Source organism: Pollicipes pollicipes, unplaced genomic scaffold (genome assembly GCF_011947565.3).
Source record: "Pollicipes pollicipes isolate AB1234 unplaced genomic scaffold, Ppol_2.1 Scaffold_7262;HRSCAF=8765_pilon_pilon_pilon, whole genome shotgun sequence".
Taxonomy (NCBI): Eukaryota; Metazoa; Arthropoda; class Thecostraca; order Pollicipedomorpha; family Pollicipedidae; genus Pollicipes; species Pollicipes pollicipes.
In genome coordinates, this window is record NW_023597055.1 from 16,438,281 (window position 1) to 16,459,504 (window position 21,224).

General features: G+C 54.1%; 2 protein-coding genes across 2 annotated transcripts; both read left to right on the top strand.

Annotated features, from left to right (window-relative positions):
* Positions 1-3,599: 3,599 nt before the first annotated feature.
* LOC119114341 (uncharacterized) lies at positions 3,600-7,983 on the top strand. Its single transcript, XM_037238542.1, has 4 exons — positions 3,600-3,698; positions 4,652-4,791; positions 5,252-5,343; positions 6,668-7,983. The coding sequence occupies exons 1-4, from the start codon at positions 3,606-3,608 to the stop codon at positions 6,700-6,702; spliced, it is 360 nt and encodes a 119-aa protein (XP_037094437.1). The 5' UTR covers positions 3,600-3,605; the 3' UTR covers positions 6,703-7,983.
* A 1,376-nt stretch (positions 7,984-9,359) lies between these two features.
* Positions 9,360-20,231, top strand: LOC119114338 (eukaryotic translation initiation factor 3 subunit L). Its single transcript, XM_037238534.1, has 14 exons — positions 9,360-9,545; positions 10,993-11,085; positions 11,708-11,799; positions 12,133-12,226; positions 12,901-13,027; positions 13,649-13,722; positions 14,478-14,633; positions 14,975-15,145; positions 15,845-16,015; positions 16,536-16,679; positions 17,677-17,802; positions 18,363-18,487; positions 19,063-19,231; positions 19,913-20,231. The coding sequence occupies exons 2-14, from the start codon at positions 10,993-10,995 to the stop codon at positions 20,045-20,047; spliced, it is 1,677 nt and encodes a 558-aa protein (XP_037094429.1). The 5' UTR covers positions 9,360-9,545; the 3' UTR covers positions 20,048-20,231.
* The last annotated feature ends 993 nt before the right edge of the window (positions 20,232-21,224 follow it).

Here is a 21,224-nt window from a genome sequence, read left to right on the forward strand (position 1 = left end):
GCGTGATTTGAAAATGTGCTAAGTCGTGTTTGAAACTGAATGAAACGGAAACATTCCAAGACGTGGTGACGTACCTAGTCGCAGAAGCTTGGTTTGGACGTCGCTTGTTCAGCATGATTTCAAATGTTTAAGTTTATGATTGAAAATGATCCAAATGGAAACTTCCAAGTTCGTTTGGTATTTTGCAACCGGCCACGGTGAGGTACCACTCTGCCTTGCTTCCAGTTTGCCCGCCTCGCAGTATTGACGCGTCCAAAGTGACTACGGAATTCAAAGCAGCTGTGTTAATCATTGTTAATTATTATGCAAGCTGTGTTGGTAATTGTATTATTATACCTTAAATACTGACACCGTAATGCAGATAACAGCTGGTTGCTGTTTTCCTGCTAATACCATAAAATAGGCCTGTAATCGAGCATGGCTGAAATTATGTCAAAGTAAACCATTCTTCCGTTCTCAGATAACAAAAATGAATAAATTCGCATGGTAAGTGATTAGTGCAGTTTGTCCGTTGTTACCGTGGAGCTGATAGCCTCCCGGTGGGCTGAGACGGGCCCACCACAGCCCCACCGCGCTCCTGGCTCCGGCCGCCTCTCAGCACGAGCCGTGTGTGTCGTCGTCAGGACAAGGTCGAGCCGGGCGACATCGTGGACGAGCTGTACGGCGAGTGCTGTTACGGCATGCGACGCGGCAGGGTGTCGTCCCTGCTCAAGCTCTACCAGGGTATGCCCGTCTACATCAGCGTCGTCAAGGTGGGCCATTGTCAGCGCGTGACGGGCCAAGGCGGGCCGGCGACTCTGCGTCGTATTCGTCTGTCTGTCGCGTGTTGTTCTTCGTAATGTACGTGGTGGTTCTTGTTGCTCGTCTTTGTTTCGCTTTTCTGAGTTCGTTTCGCTTTGAAGCTGTCGCCGTCGTTTCGCTGTCGTTGCTGTTGTCATGCTATGTTTGTCTGTGTATCGTGACTAGCCTGTATGTCGTCGCTTCTGCCGTCAGCTCTCTGAACATCATTGTCGATAGTTCAGCGCATTGACCCCATCAAAAACTCGCTTTTGGTTTAAATGCGTACGATGGTGGATGATAAGTCTCATATTAATTTGGCGTGTTTATTCCCGCCAGAAGGTTTCCTAACGCTAGAAGAACTCTGGAAAGATTCGTCCTTTGTGTGGGTCTTTAACTTTTGGAACTTTCATCTTCTTGGCCTATTCTTTTTGCATTCGCATTTTGCCCATAGGGACGAGTGCCGGCAGTGGTGTGGGTATTATAGTTTCAGCGTCCACAGCGCTACGGATGAGGACAAGGCTGCCTTTTAGAGGCAAAGAGACCCAAGCCCTAGCAGCTTTATCGCTTAAGAGCATTTTTAGGTCTGGTCGCATTCAATAAATGATGTTTGGAAAATAGATTTGGGCATATTTCGATCACAGTTTTCCCCCTTTTTTGGTTTTGCTTTCCATCTCAAGATGCAGTTCTTCGATCTGCATAAAATTATGCAAATAATTCAGCCTAAGAAAAATAAGTCCTAGTCCCATTTGTCTCTGGGCGACGGAATGTGGAAAATTGCCATTATTTCATTCATTCGCAGGCACTGCCGTTTGGAATAAGAATGGTCTTGTTCATGCGAGGAAACATTTATGTTTATATCGGCTCAATCGGTGTTATAGTTGCGGTGCCTCCTGACCGTCTCCAATTTGTATTCTCACGTCAAATAACGAGACCGCGGCGTCTGTCGCCCCTGCAGTTGCGTCCCCAGCACACCCCTGTACGGTCGTCCCATATTGTATGCCATAGTCGTGGATGGACGCTATTTGTTGATGTCGTCTAGGTGAGTTTCCCTTCTGTGTCCGCTTCTGAGTGCTAACCGGATCGGGTCAGGACATTGCCTGTCAACGGGCTCATGTATTTGATGGCGGACCACAGTCCCATTAAGAGGCTGAGGCTTGGCGCAATCGGTAGGTGTGCCCAAGGGATGGATGGTGCGCCATTAAGTTAATGCGTCTGCCCGTCGGTGGCCGATTGCAAAGGGCGGTCACGTGGCACGGCGTAACACAACGCTAGCGTGCGGCAGTGTCCGGTATGATGTGTCGATGTGTCAGTCTTTGGGGCACCAGTGACGTCACCGGTACAGAACGTTCGAAACCAAATAAATGCGGAATGTTCGTTGTTTGCTTGCTCATAACACCGCGGCGTAGGCGCCGGTTAGGCTTTGCGGGCGTGTTTTGCGAATGCCGGGACATAAGAGCTTGTCAGCATGGAGTGATGGACGGATGTACATTCCCTCAGCGATCTGTGAGCATTTATTCCGATCCAACACTGCTGCGGCACTGGTCTGATCGTGGTTTGGTGTCGTGGTGGTAGCCACCGCAATATATTCGGCAGCGTTCGCGGTTGCAAATATGTATGCCTGAATTCGTATAGCATTGGTGTGCTGCACGTGTTGTAGACGTGTATGAATACCAATGTGTGTTGTGGTTTTGCTGACTGTGTGACCACCAATCTTCCGTTCCCAGTGTCATGCTGCGTGACCATTGGCCGTCGACGCGTCCCGAAACTCCCCCGTGCCATGGAGAACCTGTATCCTGTACTGGCCCCTGTCGCTCTGCCCCGACGTCTGGGAGAGACCTGTACCCAGTCTGGAGACCCCAGTACCATGGAGGACCTGTATCCTGTACTGGCCCCTGTCGCTCTGCCCCGACGTCTGGGAGAGACCCGTACCCAGTCTGGAGACCCCAGTACCATGGAGGACCTTTATTCCGTACTGGCCCCTGTCGCTCTGCCTCGACGTCTGGGAGAGACCTGTACCCAGTCTGGAGACCCCAGTACCATGGAGGACCTGCATCCTGTACTGGCCCCCGCCGCTCTGCCCTGACGTCTGGGAGAGACCTGTACCCAGTCTGGAGACCCCAGTACCATGGAGGACTGGTATCCCGCGCTGGTCCCTGCCGCTCAGCTCCGACATCTGGGAGAGACCTGTACCCAGTCTGGAGACCCCAGTACCATGGAGGACTGGTATCCCGCGCTGGTCCCTGCCGCTCAGCACCGACGTCTGGGAGAGACCTGTACCCAGTCTGGAGACCCCAGTACCATGGAGGACCTGTATCCTGTACTGGCCCCTGCCGCTTTGCCCCGACGTCTGGGAGAGACCTGTACCCAGTCTGGAGACCCCGTACCATGGGGGACCGGTATCCCGCCACTGTCGGGAGAACCATTGGAGACCCAGTACATGGGACCTGTATCTGTACTGGCCCCGCGTCGACGTCTGGGAGAGACCTGTACCCGTCTGGAGACCCAGTACCATGGAGGACGGTGTCCCCTGCTGGTCTCAGCTCCGACGTCTGGAGAGACCTGTACCCAGTCCGGAGACCGCCGTCTCGTCTGCCGCAGTGTCACTCGGTCACGGGCGACCTGTACCCGCCGGTGATCCCACTGCTGGAGCACCCTGCGCCTCGACCTGGCCCAGCTGACGGCACGTACCAGGCCAAGGCGCAGCAGCAGCGGCGCCAGGCCGAGAGCGCGCCGCGACGGCGGCGCCGGAGCGGGGCCGACGCGGCCGAGCCGGACCCCGGGCCCCCCCGCCGCCCCAGTACGTGTCCGGCACACCGGTGCACTACATGGGCGCCGGCTTCGTCGGCAATCGTGGCGACGTGACCGTCATCGAGATCGGCGTGGAGAACGTGCTGAGGAACCAGCCCGAGCCGCACAAGGTGACGCCCGCGCGCTGGGCGAGCGCGGTGGAGGCTGCGTTGGCGCGGGGCTAGCTGGGTTGGGCTCAGGGCGGCGTGGTCATCATGGCGCGCGCACCCTTCACGCCCTGAGATGGGGAGCTCGAGGGCATGGGTCGCACCGCTGCTGCGCAGGGTCTCTGGTGTCTCTGGTTTGTTTAGGTTAAGCACTCAGCTGTCTGCCGAGTCGCTCCGGAGGGGGGGGGGGGGAGGGGGTCGGCAGTGCGGAGCAAGATGGCGCGGGCTGAGAGCTGGCGATGGTGGCAGGCCCAGACGGGTACCTGAGGAATAAACTGTGATGAGCTCGAGCTTGGGGCGAGGCGATGGGTAGGTGGGTTTGCCTGTCGGTGTAGAGTCCAAGCCATCCTGCATTGATCCTCCCCATCTGACACCGGAGTTGCTGCGGAAAAGGCGGCCATGGACGTGGCAAGGGGGGGGGGGGGGTAATCGGTCTGTTCCCCCAGAGCTCTAGGGCAAGGGCACAAGAGTTGCGCAGGTTCGTGCAATGACGGCCATGAAAAAGAAAGCTGGCCACGCTTAAGAGCTTTATAAATGGTGAGGCTCCTCAACAGCCTCGCAAACTCATCGGTGCGCAGTCGTCGCCCCAACGGAAACCGAACAAATGTTCTATCTGCGTGCTACGTTAACAGGGCTCACCTCCGCTGTGTTTCGTGCGGTGCTCCCCGGGATGGCGGCGACCCTCTCCTCCTCACGGGCCACATCAGCGGCCATCTGTGCGCACCTGGAGTGACTAACGCCGTGTGTTGGACCCGTCGGCCGCACGCTGCATGCGCGTGACACCCGTCGGTGGCCGGCGGCGCCGCTGTCTGAGAGCGGCGCCAGCCACCGAGCGGCGCGCCCCGGCGCCTCGCTCCGCGCCGCTGCGCTCGCGCCGTGCGGAACGCGTCCCGGACGGAGCCGCGCCGCTGCCGCAGGTGCAGCTGGTGCTGGGCGAGACGGGCATCACGCTGGTGGACCGGGCGACCGGCGAGGTGGTGCGCAAACACTGCTACACCGAGATCGCTTCGTGCGGCCGCCGCAACGACCGGCTCCGGCACTTCGCCTACGTGGCCGGGTCAGTCGAGCGGGACGGGACGGGACGGGACGGGCAGGGCCACGCTGAAAGTCTTACCCTTTTGTGCGTTTATTCGTCGTGTTGTGCGTTTATTCGTCGTGCTCTTAACGAGTTTCGTGAAGAGCACTGTACCAGAACTCGGAGTTCTAGTCTGCTGGAATATGGCCCTTGAATCTGCCTGTAGGCTGCTACATTTTTTTATTGTTATTTATTGCTATGACCAATACTATTTTTGTCAGTGCTATTTCTTGTTTCATTAGTCAACTGACTACAATTCCTTTCTTTTTAACCACTTTTCTTATCTTACACGAATGAAACGTCTGGAAAGGTCGATGTACGAAACGTACAGCGTACTTTATACGTGAATCAAGTCCATGACAGCGTCCCAGCTCGGGCTGAAGCATGTGCGCGTCTCGCGGCTCGGCTCATTCAGGCGAGCAACGGGTCCTCGTCTCGGCAGGGAGACGTCCTGCAACCTGGCCCGCTTCTTCTACTGCCACGTGTTCGAGGCGGTGGACGAGGAGCAGGCCAGGACCGTGCTGCACGGCATCGGTAGGTCGGCCGGGTGTCAGGTGTGACGTCACGAGTGCGCCAGGAGTGACCGCGGAGTCAGCGGGGCGTGACGACGGGGCGGTCCAACCTTTGATTGGTGAGGGAAGGGGGGGGGGGGAGGGCTGGTGGTCTGAGGGGACCCCAGCTCCTCAGCCAGACAGGTGGTTTGTGTCGTTGGTTCGGGTCCGGCGCGGGGGACGCGCTCCGGGAGAAAACAGGAGTCTGAGGCTGAGCGGACGGTCTCTGACTGGACTGCAGCCGAGACCAGACCGAGGTCAGATGTCAGCAGGCAGCACGGGTGAAAGCGGCGAGAAACGCCGCGTTGTACAGGCGGGTTTCCTGTCTACGACCCACAGGACGATCTCGGCGTTGTCCCGGCTGTGCTATAGCCTTGTGTCCTGGCCATAGACATTGGGGACCGGGCAACGCCGCCTGTTTACAGCCAGCCTTGAGCAGAGTTGGCTGCTCGCTGGGTCAAGAGAGACCGGGTAATGCTAACCGTGCGGTGCTTGTCCTTCCTGCCGGGTGATGCGCAGGTGAAGCCAGAAAGCTTCAGCAGCTGAGTGCGTCGTAGAGCCCCGATGATACACGCCATCACAGCCACGCCGGCGTGAAACACCGGCCGTTGTGACCAGTAGCTACATAAAACGTTTGCATTATCTGTATTCATGCTTGATCACAGTCACCGAAACCGCAAATTATTCCAGAGTTTTCGAGGTCGTCGGCCGATGTGACCTCGGCTTAGGCCCAGTGCCTGCGAGTGATACACTGATGCGATTTTTGATTTTGTGCACGAGCGCTACATCAGCGGCGCCCTCTGCCTGCTGAACTGTCAGAAAAGACGGGCATTCGAAAGATGTTTAGATAAAATCCGTTTTCGTAATGCCAGGGACGTGTGGCTCTGTTCCCTTAGGTTTTTGTGTTATCTTCCTGATTGCGATGATCACCTTGCCTGCCCCATGTAAAAGGCGTTCAACAGACCTGTTATTTCTGGTGTATGACACGTGACCCGTGACGCTTGGCTTCTTGACCGTGGCCTTTTGCTTGTGATACTTGATCCATGATCCTGCCCCGGGCCCCCCCCCCCCACCCCCACCTCCTCTCCCATCTATGTCCCGTGATCTTTGATTCTAGATCTGTGGCTGCGCCTCGGCTTTGACCGGTGATCTCGTACCCATGGACTGTGGGCGCCGCCCGCGACCGCTGACCTGCTGCCCGTGACCTCTGACATGCAGCTGCCTCCCCACAGCCTTTGAACCGACGGCGATGTATGTCCGTTCGCTGTAGTGTCTGTTTCGAGCGCTGACCTTTGACCCTGCTTCAGCGGAGGGCTTCCGACGCACGCACTTCGCCGTGTAGCTGGCGGCGTTCGGCTCACGGCAGGGGCTGACGGCCGCACGACTCCTGCCCGGCGGCGGCCGCTCCCCTCCGGCTGTGATGGCCGCCGCCGCTCACCCCGCTCAAGGCAACAGCCACCCGGCCGGTCACGTCACGTGGCGTGACGTCAGTTCCTGACACTGAGCGACGCTCTACTTACGGGGACCGCGTAACGCGGCGGGAGAGAAGCGAACGAGCGACCGCGAGGCAGGCTCCGCCGACCAGCTCAGCTATTGGCAGCTCATTGGTCGTTGGTGGATCTGTGACCGTCCGATTGGTCAGCTGCCTTCTTACGACCGTCTGATTCGTCATGGGCTAGACTTGCACTGACCGTATTGCATGGACTGAATTATTGTTATTCGCGTCCAAATTATATTTTTGTTATGAGGAGAGGGCGGGGCTGCTATCTTTGTGATAAATTGATTGGCACAGCTGGCGCGCACTGGTCCGCGCGGTTACACCCGCTGAGGGAGTCGGTCACGAGTGGGTGACGTCACGGTGGGGGCGGCGATGATTGGCCAGACCTTCGGGTTAGGTCACGACCAGCGGCGGGGGATTGGTCCAGCGCCGGGCAGGACTGGAGGTTGATGCATTTGAAGCCGCATTCCACTCGGAAGGTCGTGGACGGGGGCCACGCGGGATTGCGCAGGGGTCTGACTCGGCAGCCACCTGGAGACGCTGAACGCGGCTGCCTGGCAGTGAAATATCAAACCGTATCTAGTCAGCAGATGGAAGGGTATGGCAGCTAGCAAGAACTGGATGCGGACATGTGGGATAGCGCCCTGTTATGCCACGGCATCACTTTATATACAAGATGATGAATACATATTAATGGAAATAAGCGAGCTCGCCTGAGACGAAATGTCTGAATTGATGGGTCCTGACATATGCCCAAGTAAGGGATATCTTATAATGGAAGTACGACCGAGTTACCTTGTGCACCTTCATGCGATTTAAATAGATGAACTGCTGGTCGTTTTTAGTCTAAACACGAGTTTTTATTAGTACCCTAGAGATGGTAATAGTTGAGTATTTAAGTGTTGCATGCTTTCTCAGCGTAGTCGTTTGTCTAGGTGAAGTAGTTTCAGCATATATGTGTGAAGGGCATACTTCAGCATAATAGCTTGCACGGATTGTGGTGGCGGGTTTGTCCGTGATTCGAATCAAATACCAAAGGGCGGCGCGCAGTGTGGCCCTGGAAGTGCTTTCTTCCAAACCCACCACCGTCACTAGTCAAACGGCACCATAATAGCTTGAGTGGCCAGCAAAGGATACCGGTGCTTCCTGTTGCTCGCCCAGCGGTCTTCAGAGAATCCAGCTTCTGCGTGTTAAATTTCGTTGTTTTTTGTTTGTTGTTTCCGTAGTGTCATTTCCATAGTGTTAAAAATTCGTTGTTCATTGAAGTCAAGCCGTGTATTTGACCCCACCTGCGCAGCGTCGGAGGTTTGTGTAGTGTTTTTCTCCAAGACGTTCAGTTTTGTGAATGGCCGCTTCCGTCCACTGTCTGCCGATCCAATTATCTGTTGTGCTGGGTCGATGTTTGTCGTTTCCAGAACTTGCCAATGACTGGTCCGTAGACCGCTTGTGCATCGCACAATCACGCACCTCATGTACCACCACGCAACATTGGGCAGTTCCTTTCGAAGTACGCAGCGTCGCCGTCTTCGAAGGGGCTTCTTGCACTTTGCGGCGAAGCCGGTTAGCGTTAGTTCAGCTTCGTGTATAATGGCCCATATCCATGGTGGCAGGCTGTAGATGTTGAGCAGAGGCATGGTAGCTGGCGACGGAAAGTGGGGAGGAAGTTTTGGTTGTCGGCGCGTGTGCAATGCAACAGCGAGGCATGTGGCGGGCGGCGGGCGTTGGCACAAATTTCCGTGTTGGATATGATGCGCATCGAGCCAACTTCGGCTTCCTCTCCCCCCCCCCCCCCCCCCTCCCGCCTCCCCGAACCATCCGGCATTGCTGCGGCGGCGCGCGCATGGTGGGTGCTTCCGGCGGCTGGCCGCGGAGCGTGCGAACGGAGCGAGGAATGCGCGATCCTTCTCCGCGCTCGCGAACGGTGTCTTCTGTACCCCGTTTGGCCTGCTGATTGTTTGAAACGGCCAGCAGTCGGCTGGCATAACGTGTGTAAGACTGGGCTGTCTGCTGTGATAACTGTTAGAGCCAGCAGGAGTAAAAATGACCTGTTCGGTGTTATTCGAGTGATGCATAGTTCCTTGCGGTGTTTTGTTTGTCAGAGTACCGCACTTTGTTACGCCTTTTCCGATGCACTTTACAGCGAACTGGTCGTATACACGCTCGTAGCTTGGTTCAAATTGATGACGTTGCATATTATCAAGCAACGTTGCATGTTTGGTTGTGAAATAAATTGCGTCGCTCTTGTTGTTGTGTATTAATGGAGGTTCGGAATGTTTTCTTCAGGAAGTGTTCCAATGCAGCGCAGAATGCAATCACGGCGCGGCGCCTCGTTCATGATGGCGTCGAGCGGCGGCGTGTGAGCAGAAGGGTGCAGCTGAAGCAATCGCCCGCGTGTGACGGGAATATGCCTTCGAGCGTGCTGCCACATGCTGCCATACTACGCGCCGATTTCGCCGCACCATGCCGGCAATCGGCTTCTTGCTGCCCTTTCCACGATCGCGACTGCCCGCGTGCTGAGGATTGGGAACAGCTGCGGTGTTGAAGTGGGAGGCGTTTATTGGGTCGTGAAGGGCTTTGCATCTCGTGGGGCGCTGTGGAAGTGGTGGCCTATCGTTTCCACAAACGACCAGCAGGATTTGAAGACGGTGATCTGCAGACCAATCGTAGTTTATCCAGGTCTTCGGAAGGTAAGTGTTGATGTCGTTCCGGGTGGCGCCCCGTTAGCGTTGCAACAATATGGTCAGGTAGATATTTTCGGCCATTTTTCGGTGGCTTGGAGGGGCATGGGGTGAAGCCAGGTACACGTGGTATGCTGAATATTTGGAATGGCGGTGGCATCGCTCCAATATTTTCAATGCGTGGATGACCAATGTTTCAGGGGAGTAGGTTAGTGTGAGTGATTTGAGGCAAACATGCTCTGAAAAGATATTGCAGGCATTGATAGTTAATTTAAAATAAATCATTATGTGGTTATAGGGAGACATAGGTACTTTGTGTTGTGAAAGGGCATGCTAGGTAAATTGTTTTTTGAGGCATCAAGTTTTGTAAATAAGAATAAAGTGGGTATGTCCACACTCTTACCGTCATACTCATACTCATAACATCATATTAACATACTCATGACATCATAAATAGAATATGACAGTGAATGCCTGAGCTATCCAGATATGCAACACACCTGACCTGTCAGTATCATTGCTATGCTATTCATTGCTGTGACATAGTTGACCTGCAACCTTTCCTAACCACGGTCACCCTGACCAACCTTGGCACCCAACTCCTGGCAACCCATATCCGATAAGTGCTTGTGCCATCAGTGTGGCAGATGGATATTTGATTGGCACCTGCTGTTGTTATCATAATTGTTGTATTTTGAAGGTAAGATGATGGTCTGTCCCTAAATTATTCTTGTGGTGTAATCATGCATGGCATCTGATGTAATAAAGTCACCAGCTAATGAACAACTTCACATTGCATTGTCAGGTACCAATATAGACATTGACCTGGCCAAAATTCAGTGCATCCAAGGTTGAGGTTCAGTGAACTTCTGTCATGTAGGCCAAGTAGACATCCTTGCAATGGACTCACCTGCCTTGCTCTGCCTCCCCTCTCCTGCTCTAAACAAAAAATGTAGATCATGCTTTGGAATGCACACAAGATGAAATAACATAAATTGTGTTTGAGATAAACCTATTCCTGAATATAGTTGAGTTTTTGTAATCCCAATTATGAATGCATTTCTCTTTAGCCTTTTGGAATATGATTATATACTACATATTCTTTAGGTCATATAGTGGCCAGTTTGCATTGGTACCAGGAAGCCTAGATTGGAGGATTATGTCATAACAATGTCCACAATAATCACTATGATATTGTGTCTGCTTTGTGTCTGATAATGATAACAGCAGGCATGTAAGAACTGAGTTATGGCAACACCAGGGCATTTTATAACATTCATGCTTGGAAGAAATGAAGTGCTTGATGTGAACAACATCAGTTAGCCATGACTGATCTACTGTATGGTAGATCACTGTGATATCCTGATATATGTAAGTTCACACTCAAAAGTAATATTCCACAACAGTTGGTGTGATTGCTTGCAGTTCCCAATCCGAAGCCTGGTTCTGTTTACAGATGGATTATGGCTATGGGTACAGCTCGTATGAGGGCCACACAGGTGACCCACGGCTTGACCTGGAGTATGAGCGCCAGTTCAGCCAGTACAAGGTCAGTTTGCACCATGTTTGAATGTATTGCAGCTGTAGCTAGTACAGATGTATAGTGTTTGATGTGTTGAGGAAATGTTTGGTGTTTTGCACCTCTTTTATTTGCAAGACAGTTTCTGGTATGTGAAGACGTACCCTGAGGACAGCAAGCTTGTGTGTTTACAGTTGATTAGTGTTGGCTTTAGCTGGCGGGAAGTTGTCTTGGAAGACATGATGGTCTTCATTTGTCTGGGCCATGTACATGCCACCACCAGAATATTCCACTGATTTTTCCCACACAGTTTGAGTTGATCTTTGTTGAAGTAGAGTTGGGTTTGAATCCTGTCATGCAGATTTATTAGTAAAATTTCGGTGTTGCGGCAGTTCAGAAGTAAAATTCCAGTGTTGGCTAATCAGTGTTTCATAATTCAGTCAGTTGGGTATGTGGAATGTAGGCATAACTCTGATCCCAGAATCAGAGCTCCTCAGCAGAGTGGGCATGTCGCAACCAGGTCTCGTACCCGGGCCCTTCGCGTACGGGAAGGCGCTGACCACACGGCCATCACGCCCTCACCGTTACCGTCGTGCAGCGCTGACGCATCCCATGACTGGCACGTGGCACATGACACAACTGGCACGTGCAGGTCCCGGACCCGGTGCGGAAGTTTGTCGTTCATCTACGAAACATGATCCGCGAGAACAACGTGGACGACGTGCAGCAACTGTACGAGCACGAGTGAGTATTGAGCTGAGACCGGCTGCTGCGCGCGGTAGCCTGGGCCCGGCCCAGGCGTCGCAGCTTCAAGTAGCACGTAATATACTGCTGCGTTTCACCTTAGTTGCGTGTTCAGCGCAGAGGGTTACAGTGAGTCTCACGCGAAGTCGTTTTGGGCTGTTACCAGATTGTATGACATCGTTCGTAAGAAGCTGTTTGTTTTTTCGTAGGCCGCCGCTGGGTTGTCTCTGTTCTCAGAACTAAACGCCGTGTTTTCCATTAGCTGTTGCTTGGCCTGTTATGACCATCGGCAGGAAAAAGCTTTGTTGTTGATGTGCGCTCGGCTGTGCGCAGGTTTCCGAGGATCACACAGGAGTTCTTCGAGGGTCAGCCGTGGCCGGAGGCGGCCGACATCGCGCCCTACATTGGCGACGACCCCAGCAACCTGGTGAGCGGCGCTGCCGGTGGCACCGCAGCCCGCCGCAGCGCCAGCAGATGCCGCCGCTCTCTGGCAGCTCGCAGCAGGGTGTGGAGTAGGAACACAGCCCAAAGGCCAGCTGGTGTCCTGTCAGCTGCTCATGGCTGTGTGTGTTTGTATATATTTTGTCAGAGCTTTGACTGAGTCCACTATGCATCTTGTGGTTTCCTGATGTATATATATATATATATATATATATATATATATATATATATATATATATATATATATATATATAAGTATTCATTCATTCTTTCTTTATTCATTCATGCATGCATGTATGCACACATTTCCTTATTTACTACATGCTGGACACTGGTGAGCCATACCAGGATAAGCTTGCAGCATTACATGGATACTTAACCTGGACATTAACTAATCCTTACCATTTAAAAGGCATGGAAGTGTGCATGGTACTGAGCATTAACTACACTTCTGTCCTGTGCTCTCTGTAGTGTACAGATTCCATCTCAACATTAAATGGGCAATATGGCTAGGGCAGTCAGGGAGCTCTAAAGCTCAAATTATCATCATCATCATCATCACCATCACAATCATCTCAACATTGTTAGTGGTGCTGTTGTTTGATTGGGAGCTTGAGAGCATATGCAGCCTGCCTGTACACAGTCGGATCATGTTGTCAGATGTTCATGATCCTGTACAAGGAGCTGTACTTTCGGCATCTGTACGCGCTGCCAGCCTCCAACCTGAAGATCGAGAACCGCTTTCACTCGTACTTCAACTACTGCAGCCTCTTCAACATGATTCTGTGTGAGTTTGGGACAAACGTGTCACTTGGCTGCACTCTGCTGACTGCTGTGCGTCATCATTGCTTAAGAGGGCGTGGTGCCAGCGGAAAAAAAACAGCGACGGCATTAAGGGAGCTGACGGACGTATCGGCGTGAGGGAAGCTGATGGACTTGTCAGCGTGAAGAGAGTCGTTCATATGTATCGTTGTTGTATATGCATATCGTGTTAAATGTGGCTTAATGTTGTTTTTGAGTTAGTCTAGTGGTGAGCTGATGATCATATATGAGTGTAGGGATGCTCTGACTGTCGTGGTCATTGTGTGCTCATGGCAGTCATAAGCGTATTTTTTATGGAGCTGCCGAAGCTTTTGCTCCGCGTGATGGTAGAGCATTTTGCAGGGATTGACTACATAAACACATGTGTGAGCATTCTTTCGCAAGCTTTCATGCTTCCGATTGGAGGTCAGGTACCAGAGCTGTACAGTTCAACAGCTCGCTCGTCTGCCTCAGCCGTTCCGTTTAACAATTTCGCCAGTTCAATTCGAAGCGAAATCCATTGGGTCAGACAGCGTACCGTTATTGCACCGTTAACCGCTCTGTTAATCGTTAACTGGCCCGTTAACCGCTCTGTGACGCGTTGCAGTGACGGAGACGCCAATTAACCTGGAGTTGCCGAACCAGTGGCTGTGGGATATCATCGACGAGTTCATCTACCAGGTACGGCCAACCGATGTCTTTGCGTTTCGTGCAAGTTAGGCGGTGGCTAGATTCTGAGGAAGGGATCTGTGCACTATGGAGAGATGAGTTGTTCGCCAGCAATTTTGTTTTCAGCACGTTACGGTGTGGAGTATTTTGCAATTTCTCGCGCGTCTGGGAAAAATGGGGCATTTTGCGCATATGATGATAGGCATTGTCGCATTAAAGATGTTCCGATATGTTGGGAGCACGAAATAATTATACACCATATGATATTAAAGATGCACCAAATAATTATGAGAGCACCAAATCAAAACCTTTGAGAGCTATTTTGAGCATTGGGATTCCGGATAATGGCGTTGTTATTTTGCGCATCGCCGAAGGAGGCTATATCGATGTCGGCTCACTTCAGACCCGCTCCTGAAATGTCGGTTGCGGCTGTTAAAGTGAGTTTTGTCACATTCGTCACGTGTCACAACCACTTCTGCTGAACATTCCGGAGAATTTAAAACCGGGTGATGGTTCGGAATATTTCTGCGTAATACCAGCTCGACGCGTTTCGACAAAACTATACCAATATGCGCGCACTACTTTCCACTTGAGCGTCCTCCACCGGCGGCCTCGGTGCACGGAGAAGCCAGCGCTGGCCCGCCGCCCGACCCGTGCTCTCGTGTACGGCGCTGGCCTGGCGCGCGGGACACTGCAGCAGTGCGCCTGCCGCTCCTCCCCTCCCCTCCCCCTTCGACCGGTTCACAACACCCTCCGGCGTGCCACAGTTCCAGGCGTTCACGCAGTACCGCAGCAAGCTGGCCAAGAAGTCGCCGGACGAGTTGGAGCAGCTGCGAGAGAACGCCACCGTCTGGAATGTGCTCAGCGTCCTGAACGTGCTGCACTCGCTGGTGGAGAAGAGCAACATCAACCAGCAGCTGGAGGTGTGTCGGGGCGACGCCCCAGACCGTCAGTGCGTTCTGGCGTGACCGGCCGGTGACGGCAACACGCCAGCTGTCGGCGATCGGTGGTGCCCTCGCCGTTCCTCCCACTTGTCGCGCACGAGCAAGCCGCGCGTGCCCGTGGTCTCCCCGCCACCCAACGTTTGTGCACAGCAGCGGTGCTAAGCCAGCTGTAGGTGCTCACAAATGGCTGGCCGTGGTAACCCGGCCTCTGGCGATACAAACGTCTATGACCTCGGGAACCCGGTCTCAGGTGGCAAGCAGTCGTCCATAACCACCGGTTACCAAACAGTCGTCCATAACCCCGGTTTGCCGGCACTCAGGTGTACACGAGCGGCGGCAATCCAGACTCGGCGGCCGGCGAGTTCGGCCGCCACCCACTGTACAAGATGCTGGGCTACTTCAGCCTGATTGGCCTGCTGCGACTGCACTCGCTCCTCGGAGACTACTATCAGGCCATCAAGGTGCTCGAGAACATCGAGCTCAACAAAAAGGTACGACCGTGCGCAGTCGCGTCTTTGGCGTGGCAAACCACTTGGAAAGGAGTGGTCCTGATTGCTGTCAGTTGGTTTTGAAGTGGTTCAAACAACGATGCATGTGGAAATCAGAATTGAAATCAAGTTATGGTCGAGGAATGGAGGCGTGCTGGTGGAATGTGTGGTGTCCTTTTGTCGCCGTCTGTGGTCCGCTCTGGAGCATGCTTGTAAAGTTCAGTGGTCAACATGGACAGCAAAGGCGCTCTTTACACCAGGGGGCATAAGCTACCAGTGCGGCACGTCATTTGACGGAAACAGTAAAAAAGTGGCTCAGTACGTATATATATATATATATATATATTTAGGCATTTTCTTTTGGGCATACAAACCAGAGTTAACCTAACCTTTTGCCGGGGCGGTTCTGTAACATCGCTCACTAGTGGACAGGGGATTGCGGGAGATGGTATTAGTTTCTTGTGCATGTGCAGGTGGGAACGGCGTTGAGTGTGGCAGAGTTAACGAATAATAAATTGTGCATAATTGAAGGGCATCAGGTAAAAGGTTTGATTCGGCACAGAGCGCCAGACGTGTCACAGCCACTAACAGATCACCCATGCCATATCTATGTGAGCTTCTGTGAAGAATCGTTCAACTATGGAGCTGTGAAGAATCGTCCAACTAAGTCGCCACCGTCATCACCATCACCGTCTTCGGCAGGCGCTGTACTCGCGCGTGCCGGCCTGCCAGATCACCACCTACTACTACGTCGGCTTCGCCTACCTGATGATGCGGCGCTACGCGGACGCCATCCGCACCTTCTCCAACATCCTGCTGTACATCCAGCGTACCAAGCAGCAGTTCCAGGGGCGCGGCTACCAGTCGGACCACGTGAGTGGGGTGATGGCCGGGCGTCGTGTAGTCGGCCGACGTCAGTGGCTCGCCTCGGCTCTGTGACGTCAGTCGGCTGACGTCATTGGCTCGCCTCCCGGCTCTGTGACGGCCATGTGTCACTGATAGCTTGTTTGGGCCCGCTTGTAGTGGCGTCTCATTGGTTTGTTTCGTCCTTGTTTCTGTTCTGATCCACAGTGGTTTTCTCGTCATTGTGAGGGATGCTGCAGACCGAATGACTTCAGCTAAGTTAATCGTGAAAAGGCCTTGACTGGGCCGGCTGTCGCTTTTTCTGGAATTGAATATCATTGCAATCATTCGTTGCAGCTTCGTATTATTTTTCGGCGACAGGAAGCGCAATTGTATTAAAGCTTTGCTGTGTAAATTGTTGAGATCTGCTTACAAATTGCTTGATTAGGTAGAATTTTACCCTGCCTCCACCTCCCTGTTCTCCCTCTCCGCCACGCCCCCCCCCCCCCCCTCCCCCCTCCCCGTGACGCCGGCGCCGCTCCCGCCGCAGATCAACAAGCAGACGGACCAGATGTACACGCTGCTGGCCGTCTGCCTGGTGCTTCATCCGCAGTCGATCGACGAGTCGGTCCAGTCGCAGCTCAACGACAAGTACCACGAGAAGATGCTCAAGATGTCCCGCGGAGTCAGGGAGGTGGGTGGGTTGCCATGGTTACCTGGCCGCGACAGAGCGGTGCCCGGCATCCCAGCCTTTCTTGCAGGCTTCGGCGAGCTTTGGTGCTTCTGTGGGGCAGTTGTATTATGTTAAACATGATCATGATTTGTTCACTGCTATAATTATGTTTGCCTGCAACTGGAAATGGGTGCAGGAGCTTAGTGACACAACAAATTATCAGCTGATCATCATTGGCATTCTGCTGTACTATTACTAAAGGGCTCGGGCACTCTGGGTCATTGCCCATCCCCCAACTGGCTACCCCTCTTGTTCAGAACCGTGGCTGCTCGCAGGTGTGGTTTGGGAGGTGTTGGTCGATTTCCAACCGACACAGTTCGTGAGTGGTGCGGGTGGTTTAGATGCCAGATGCCAACCAACGTACGGGTTCACGTCGATTTCACTTCATATGTAATCATTAGTCATCTAAGCCCCGTGTTTTGTCAACCGATCCCTAAAACTGCCACCTGTCACCAGTGTTAATATTCGCGGTAACCGTACTCTTCAAGAAGACGCGCAAGCCACGCCCCCTCTCGCTCCATTTGAACGAAATAAGTTGAAAATTAATGCCCGATGGCTGATTAGAAATGAAAACTTGTTTTTATAGACCCCGTGATAAAACAGCAGTACCTCCAAATGTAAAAAACAATACGCCAATGCCTTTTTGCCGGCCCCGGTTGCAGCTGAAGGGTAGCCTGGACGAGCCATAGCAGCGATGCCGCTCAGATGCCCGCACGTGTCACGTCAGCCAGTATGAACGCAAACTTCGGATCAGCGTCGCGGCGGCGAGTCGCGACACGCGAGAGAACTTAGCAGTGTGCTTGGTGATGGAGCTCCTGGTGGTGACACTAGAAGTGAGGTGGTGGTGGTGGTGGTGGTGAGGTGACAGCTTCTGACGTCCGCGGACGGCTCCCTCCGTGCGGGGCGGTGACGCGCTCCCGTGCGGCGCGCCCGCTGACCAGACCGCCGGCGCCGGCAGGAGTTCGAGACCAGCTTCACGTTCGCGTCGCCCAAGTTCCTGTCGCCGGTGCCGCCGCCGCTGGACGGCCTGGCTGGCAGCCTGCGCGAGCCGCAGAAGCAGCAGCTGACCGTCTTCATGGACGAGGTGATGATGATGGCCGCCGGCGAGGGAGACGACCGGCCTGGGAGAGGGGACGGGGGGGACGACCGGCCTGGGAGAGGGGACGGGGAGACGACCGGCCTGGGAGAGGGGACAGGGGGACGGCCGGCCTGGGAGAGGGACGGGGAGACGACCGGCCTGGGAGATGGGACGGGGGGGGATGACCGGCCTGGGAGAGGGGACAGGGGGGACGACCGGCCTGGGAGAGGGACGGGGAGACGACCGGCCTGGGAGATGGGACGGGGGGGGGGGGGATGACCGGCCTGGGAGAGGGGACGGGGAGACGACCGGCCTGGGAGAGGGGACGGGGGATGACCGGCCTGGGAGAAGGGACGGGGAGACGACCGGCCTGGGAGAAGGGACGGGGGACGACCGGCCTGGGAGAGGGGACGGGGAGACGACCGGCCTGCTCAGAGACAAACTGACGTCCCGTCAAAGGCAGTGAGATATGCAGCCGGTCGGTGTGGTAAGTCATGATACTGAGCCAACAGAACCGGTCAGTCATTATACTTAGCCAGTTCTGTTGACGCCGTCTGCTCCACCAGGTGGACCAGCAGGTGTTTCTGGATGCGGTGGCGCGGCACAGCTCCTACGAAGCCGCCATGAAATGTGCCTCCGAAGCTAAGGGCCAGACCGTCTACCTGGACGTCAGCATACCCATCATGCGCAGGTGGGTGAGGCTGGCAAGGATTTGGGCGGTGGAGGCGTTGACGATGATGACGGGGTTGATGCTCGTGGTGGTGAGTATGATGGTAATAATGATGGTCATGACGGCGATGATGGTAGTGGTGATATCGATGACGATGGGGGTGGTGATGGTAATGATGATGATGGCGATCTTGAAGACGATACCGGTGGCGATGGTGATGCCGGTGGTGATGGTGATGGTAGTGGTGATGTTGATGCCGATGCTGGTGGTGGTGATGACGCGAGGTGCGCGCGCGCTAGCTGCCGGAGCCGGGCTTCACTGCGTGTGGCGACCCGGCGCAGTACTCACGCCCGCCTGGCGACGCTACGCCCGCCGTCGTGTCCTCACACCGCCTCTGGTTGGGCTGTGGCACGCCCGGGCGGGGTACATATGGGCCGCGAGGCTGCTGTCGGCACCGGCGAGTCGCCTCTGGGTCCGGGTGGCCGGTGTGGGAGCTGGAAGGCTGGCCGCTGCGGTGTGGGATGGACCGCGTGTTGCCGTCTCTCGGATGTCGCCAGCCGCACCGCTGATGCTGCTGGCGCCGTTTGTTTTCGCAGCTACCTGCGCCTGTACACCACCATGCCGGTGGAGAAGATGTCCGCCTTCCTGGGGCTGGGCCAGGACGTGTTCCGTAGCTACCTGATGTGCTTCAAGCACAAGATGAAGAACGTGGTGTGGTCGCGCGGCACGTCCGGACTGGACGGCGAGTTCCAGTCCGACTCGGAGGTGAGGCGCTGGCCGTCAACGGTAGCCGAGCGGTGACACTTGTTGGCTCGATCGGGTGGCGGCGGCTCGAATCCCGCCGCGGAAAGCCCCACAAATCGTGGTTCCGTTCAGGATAGTGGTGCTATTGGCTCCTGGAATTGCATTGTATATTATATATATATATATATATATATATATATATATATATATATGTACATCTTGTGATATTTATATACACCTATATATATATATATATATTATGTACATCTTTGTGTATATGATATACCCTATAATATATATATATAATATATATATATATATATATATATATATATATATATGTACATCTTTGTGTGTATGTATATACACCTATATATATATATATATATATATATATATATATATATGTATGTATGTATGTATGTATGTATGTATAAATGAAGGATGGATGGGTACCAAAAAGCATGTGAACGTCACGAATGAACTGGGACAGTACGGCACCCGCGCCGATATGAAAACAAGACTCGGGATGTGTGAACGTCCAGGTCATCGATGTTATGGACAGTTTGCGATATCAATTATTCGCGGAGAGTTGGCCATTAGAAGTATCGATGCCAATAATGTACAGGGAGTATTGCTAGGGGATTTATCGACAGTCAGCCTTCCGTGGCCGTGTCTCTCCCATACGGCACTCTCCGACAGATCGACTTCTACATCGACGGCGACATGATCCACATCGCCGACACCAAGGTGGCGCAGCGGTACGGCGACTTCTTCATCCGGCAGATCCACAAGCTCGAGGAGCTCAACCACAGCCTGCGCGCCATCAAGGTTTAGTGGGCGCCGCCGCCGCCAGGTGGCAGGCCGGTCGACGGCAACGCGACGGACGGAGAGGTGATACGGCTGGCGGGGCGGGATGCGGCGAGCCTGTGTCCGCCCGTGGTCGCACCGGTCTCCAGCCCGGTCTGGGTCTTCTGATGCGCGCGTTGGTGTCTGAACCAATACACAACACAGGATTAGGGCTACGAGTTTGTTTTTGTGGTTGGCACTGCGTATGGATCGTGACAAGACCTGCGTCCTGGACGTTTTTTTCTGCCACTGACAACGCCGTCCTGTGACGTGCGGATGTTCCGAGGCGTTGCGTGGGTTTCAGGTGCTGATTTACCCTGAATACTACAAGCTCTTACTGGGTTCCATCCTTTCCATCAAATGGCAACAAACACGCTGACACCACAAATAAACCGGTCCTCCCAGCCATAAGACGCTGGGAGTCCAGCCCCTACATATACGCTATATACGGGGAGCATGCACATTCAAATATCCTGTCAAGAATGGATAATTCGAGGTCACGCCCGGCTCCCCCTGCCTATGTCAGCACTCCTCCCTGCCTACAGCGCGTTGCTCAGCAAGTCAGCGTTCCTCGCGTCTAGTCACCCGGTTTGCCGTCCTGGCCTACGCGCGCAGGCTATGCGGTGCGCGCGCATTATCCGAGCGCGTAGCACCCCAGCCGGCACTCTGGTCGTATGGTCGTGCGCGGTGCCAGTCAGACACACGTGACGCAGCGAGTCACATTGTATCCTACGCGGCGTTGCGTAGAATCCTCTCCGGCCGTGTTCTCAGCGCGCCTTGTCGTTTGTTACAATCTCCGAACCGGTAATAACTGCGCATGCAAACACAAAAGACGTCTGTTTGCGGGTACTATGAGTGCTCCGAATGATGTAAACTTGCTCTCGGCAAGGTTATGCTCTCGGCAACTGAGCAGCCACGTGGAATCGTCAAAGTCGCTGCGAACCCCGAACGGCGCAGAGCCTACTGGGTATGACGTCATTAGTGACGTCAACAGAATAGTCTGCGTCGTCCGGGTCACTGCGAATATACCCCAAGCCTGTCTCCGGACGTGGCCCTGCGTCTTTGACTGCGTCCTTTTCAAACCATCCCCAAGACCACGACGATGAAGTTGCCTGGCGGTTCTGGTGAGCTCACCCGCCCCGCCGACCTGTTGAGCACTCTCCAA

Bases quoted from the DNA above. Each gene is read 5' to 3' on its own strand.
- LOC119114341 (XM_037238542.1), top strand. From the start codon at position 3,606: ATGGGCGCCGGCTTCGTCGGCAATCGTGGCGACGTGACCGTCATCGAG. The intron at 3,699-4,651 runs GTGACGCCCGCG...CCGCTGCCGCAG, and splicing joins ACCAGCCCGAGCCGCACAAG to GTGCAGCTGGTGCTGGGCGA. The intron at 5,344-6,667 runs GTAGGTCGGCCG...ACCCTGCTTCAG, and splicing joins GACCGTGCTGCACGGCATCG to CGGAGGGCTTCCGACGCACG.
- LOC119114338 (XM_037238534.1), top strand. From the start codon at position 10,993: ATGGATTATGGCTATGGGTACAGCTCGTATGAGGGCCACACAGGTGAC. The intron at 13,028-13,648 runs GTGAGTTTGGGA...GACGCGTTGCAG, and splicing joins CCTCTTCAACATGATTCTGT to TGACGGAGACGCCAATTAAC. The intron at 18,488-19,062 runs GTGGGTGAGGCT...TTGTTTTCGCAG, and splicing joins AGCATACCCATCATGCGCAG to CTACCTGCGCCTGTACACCA.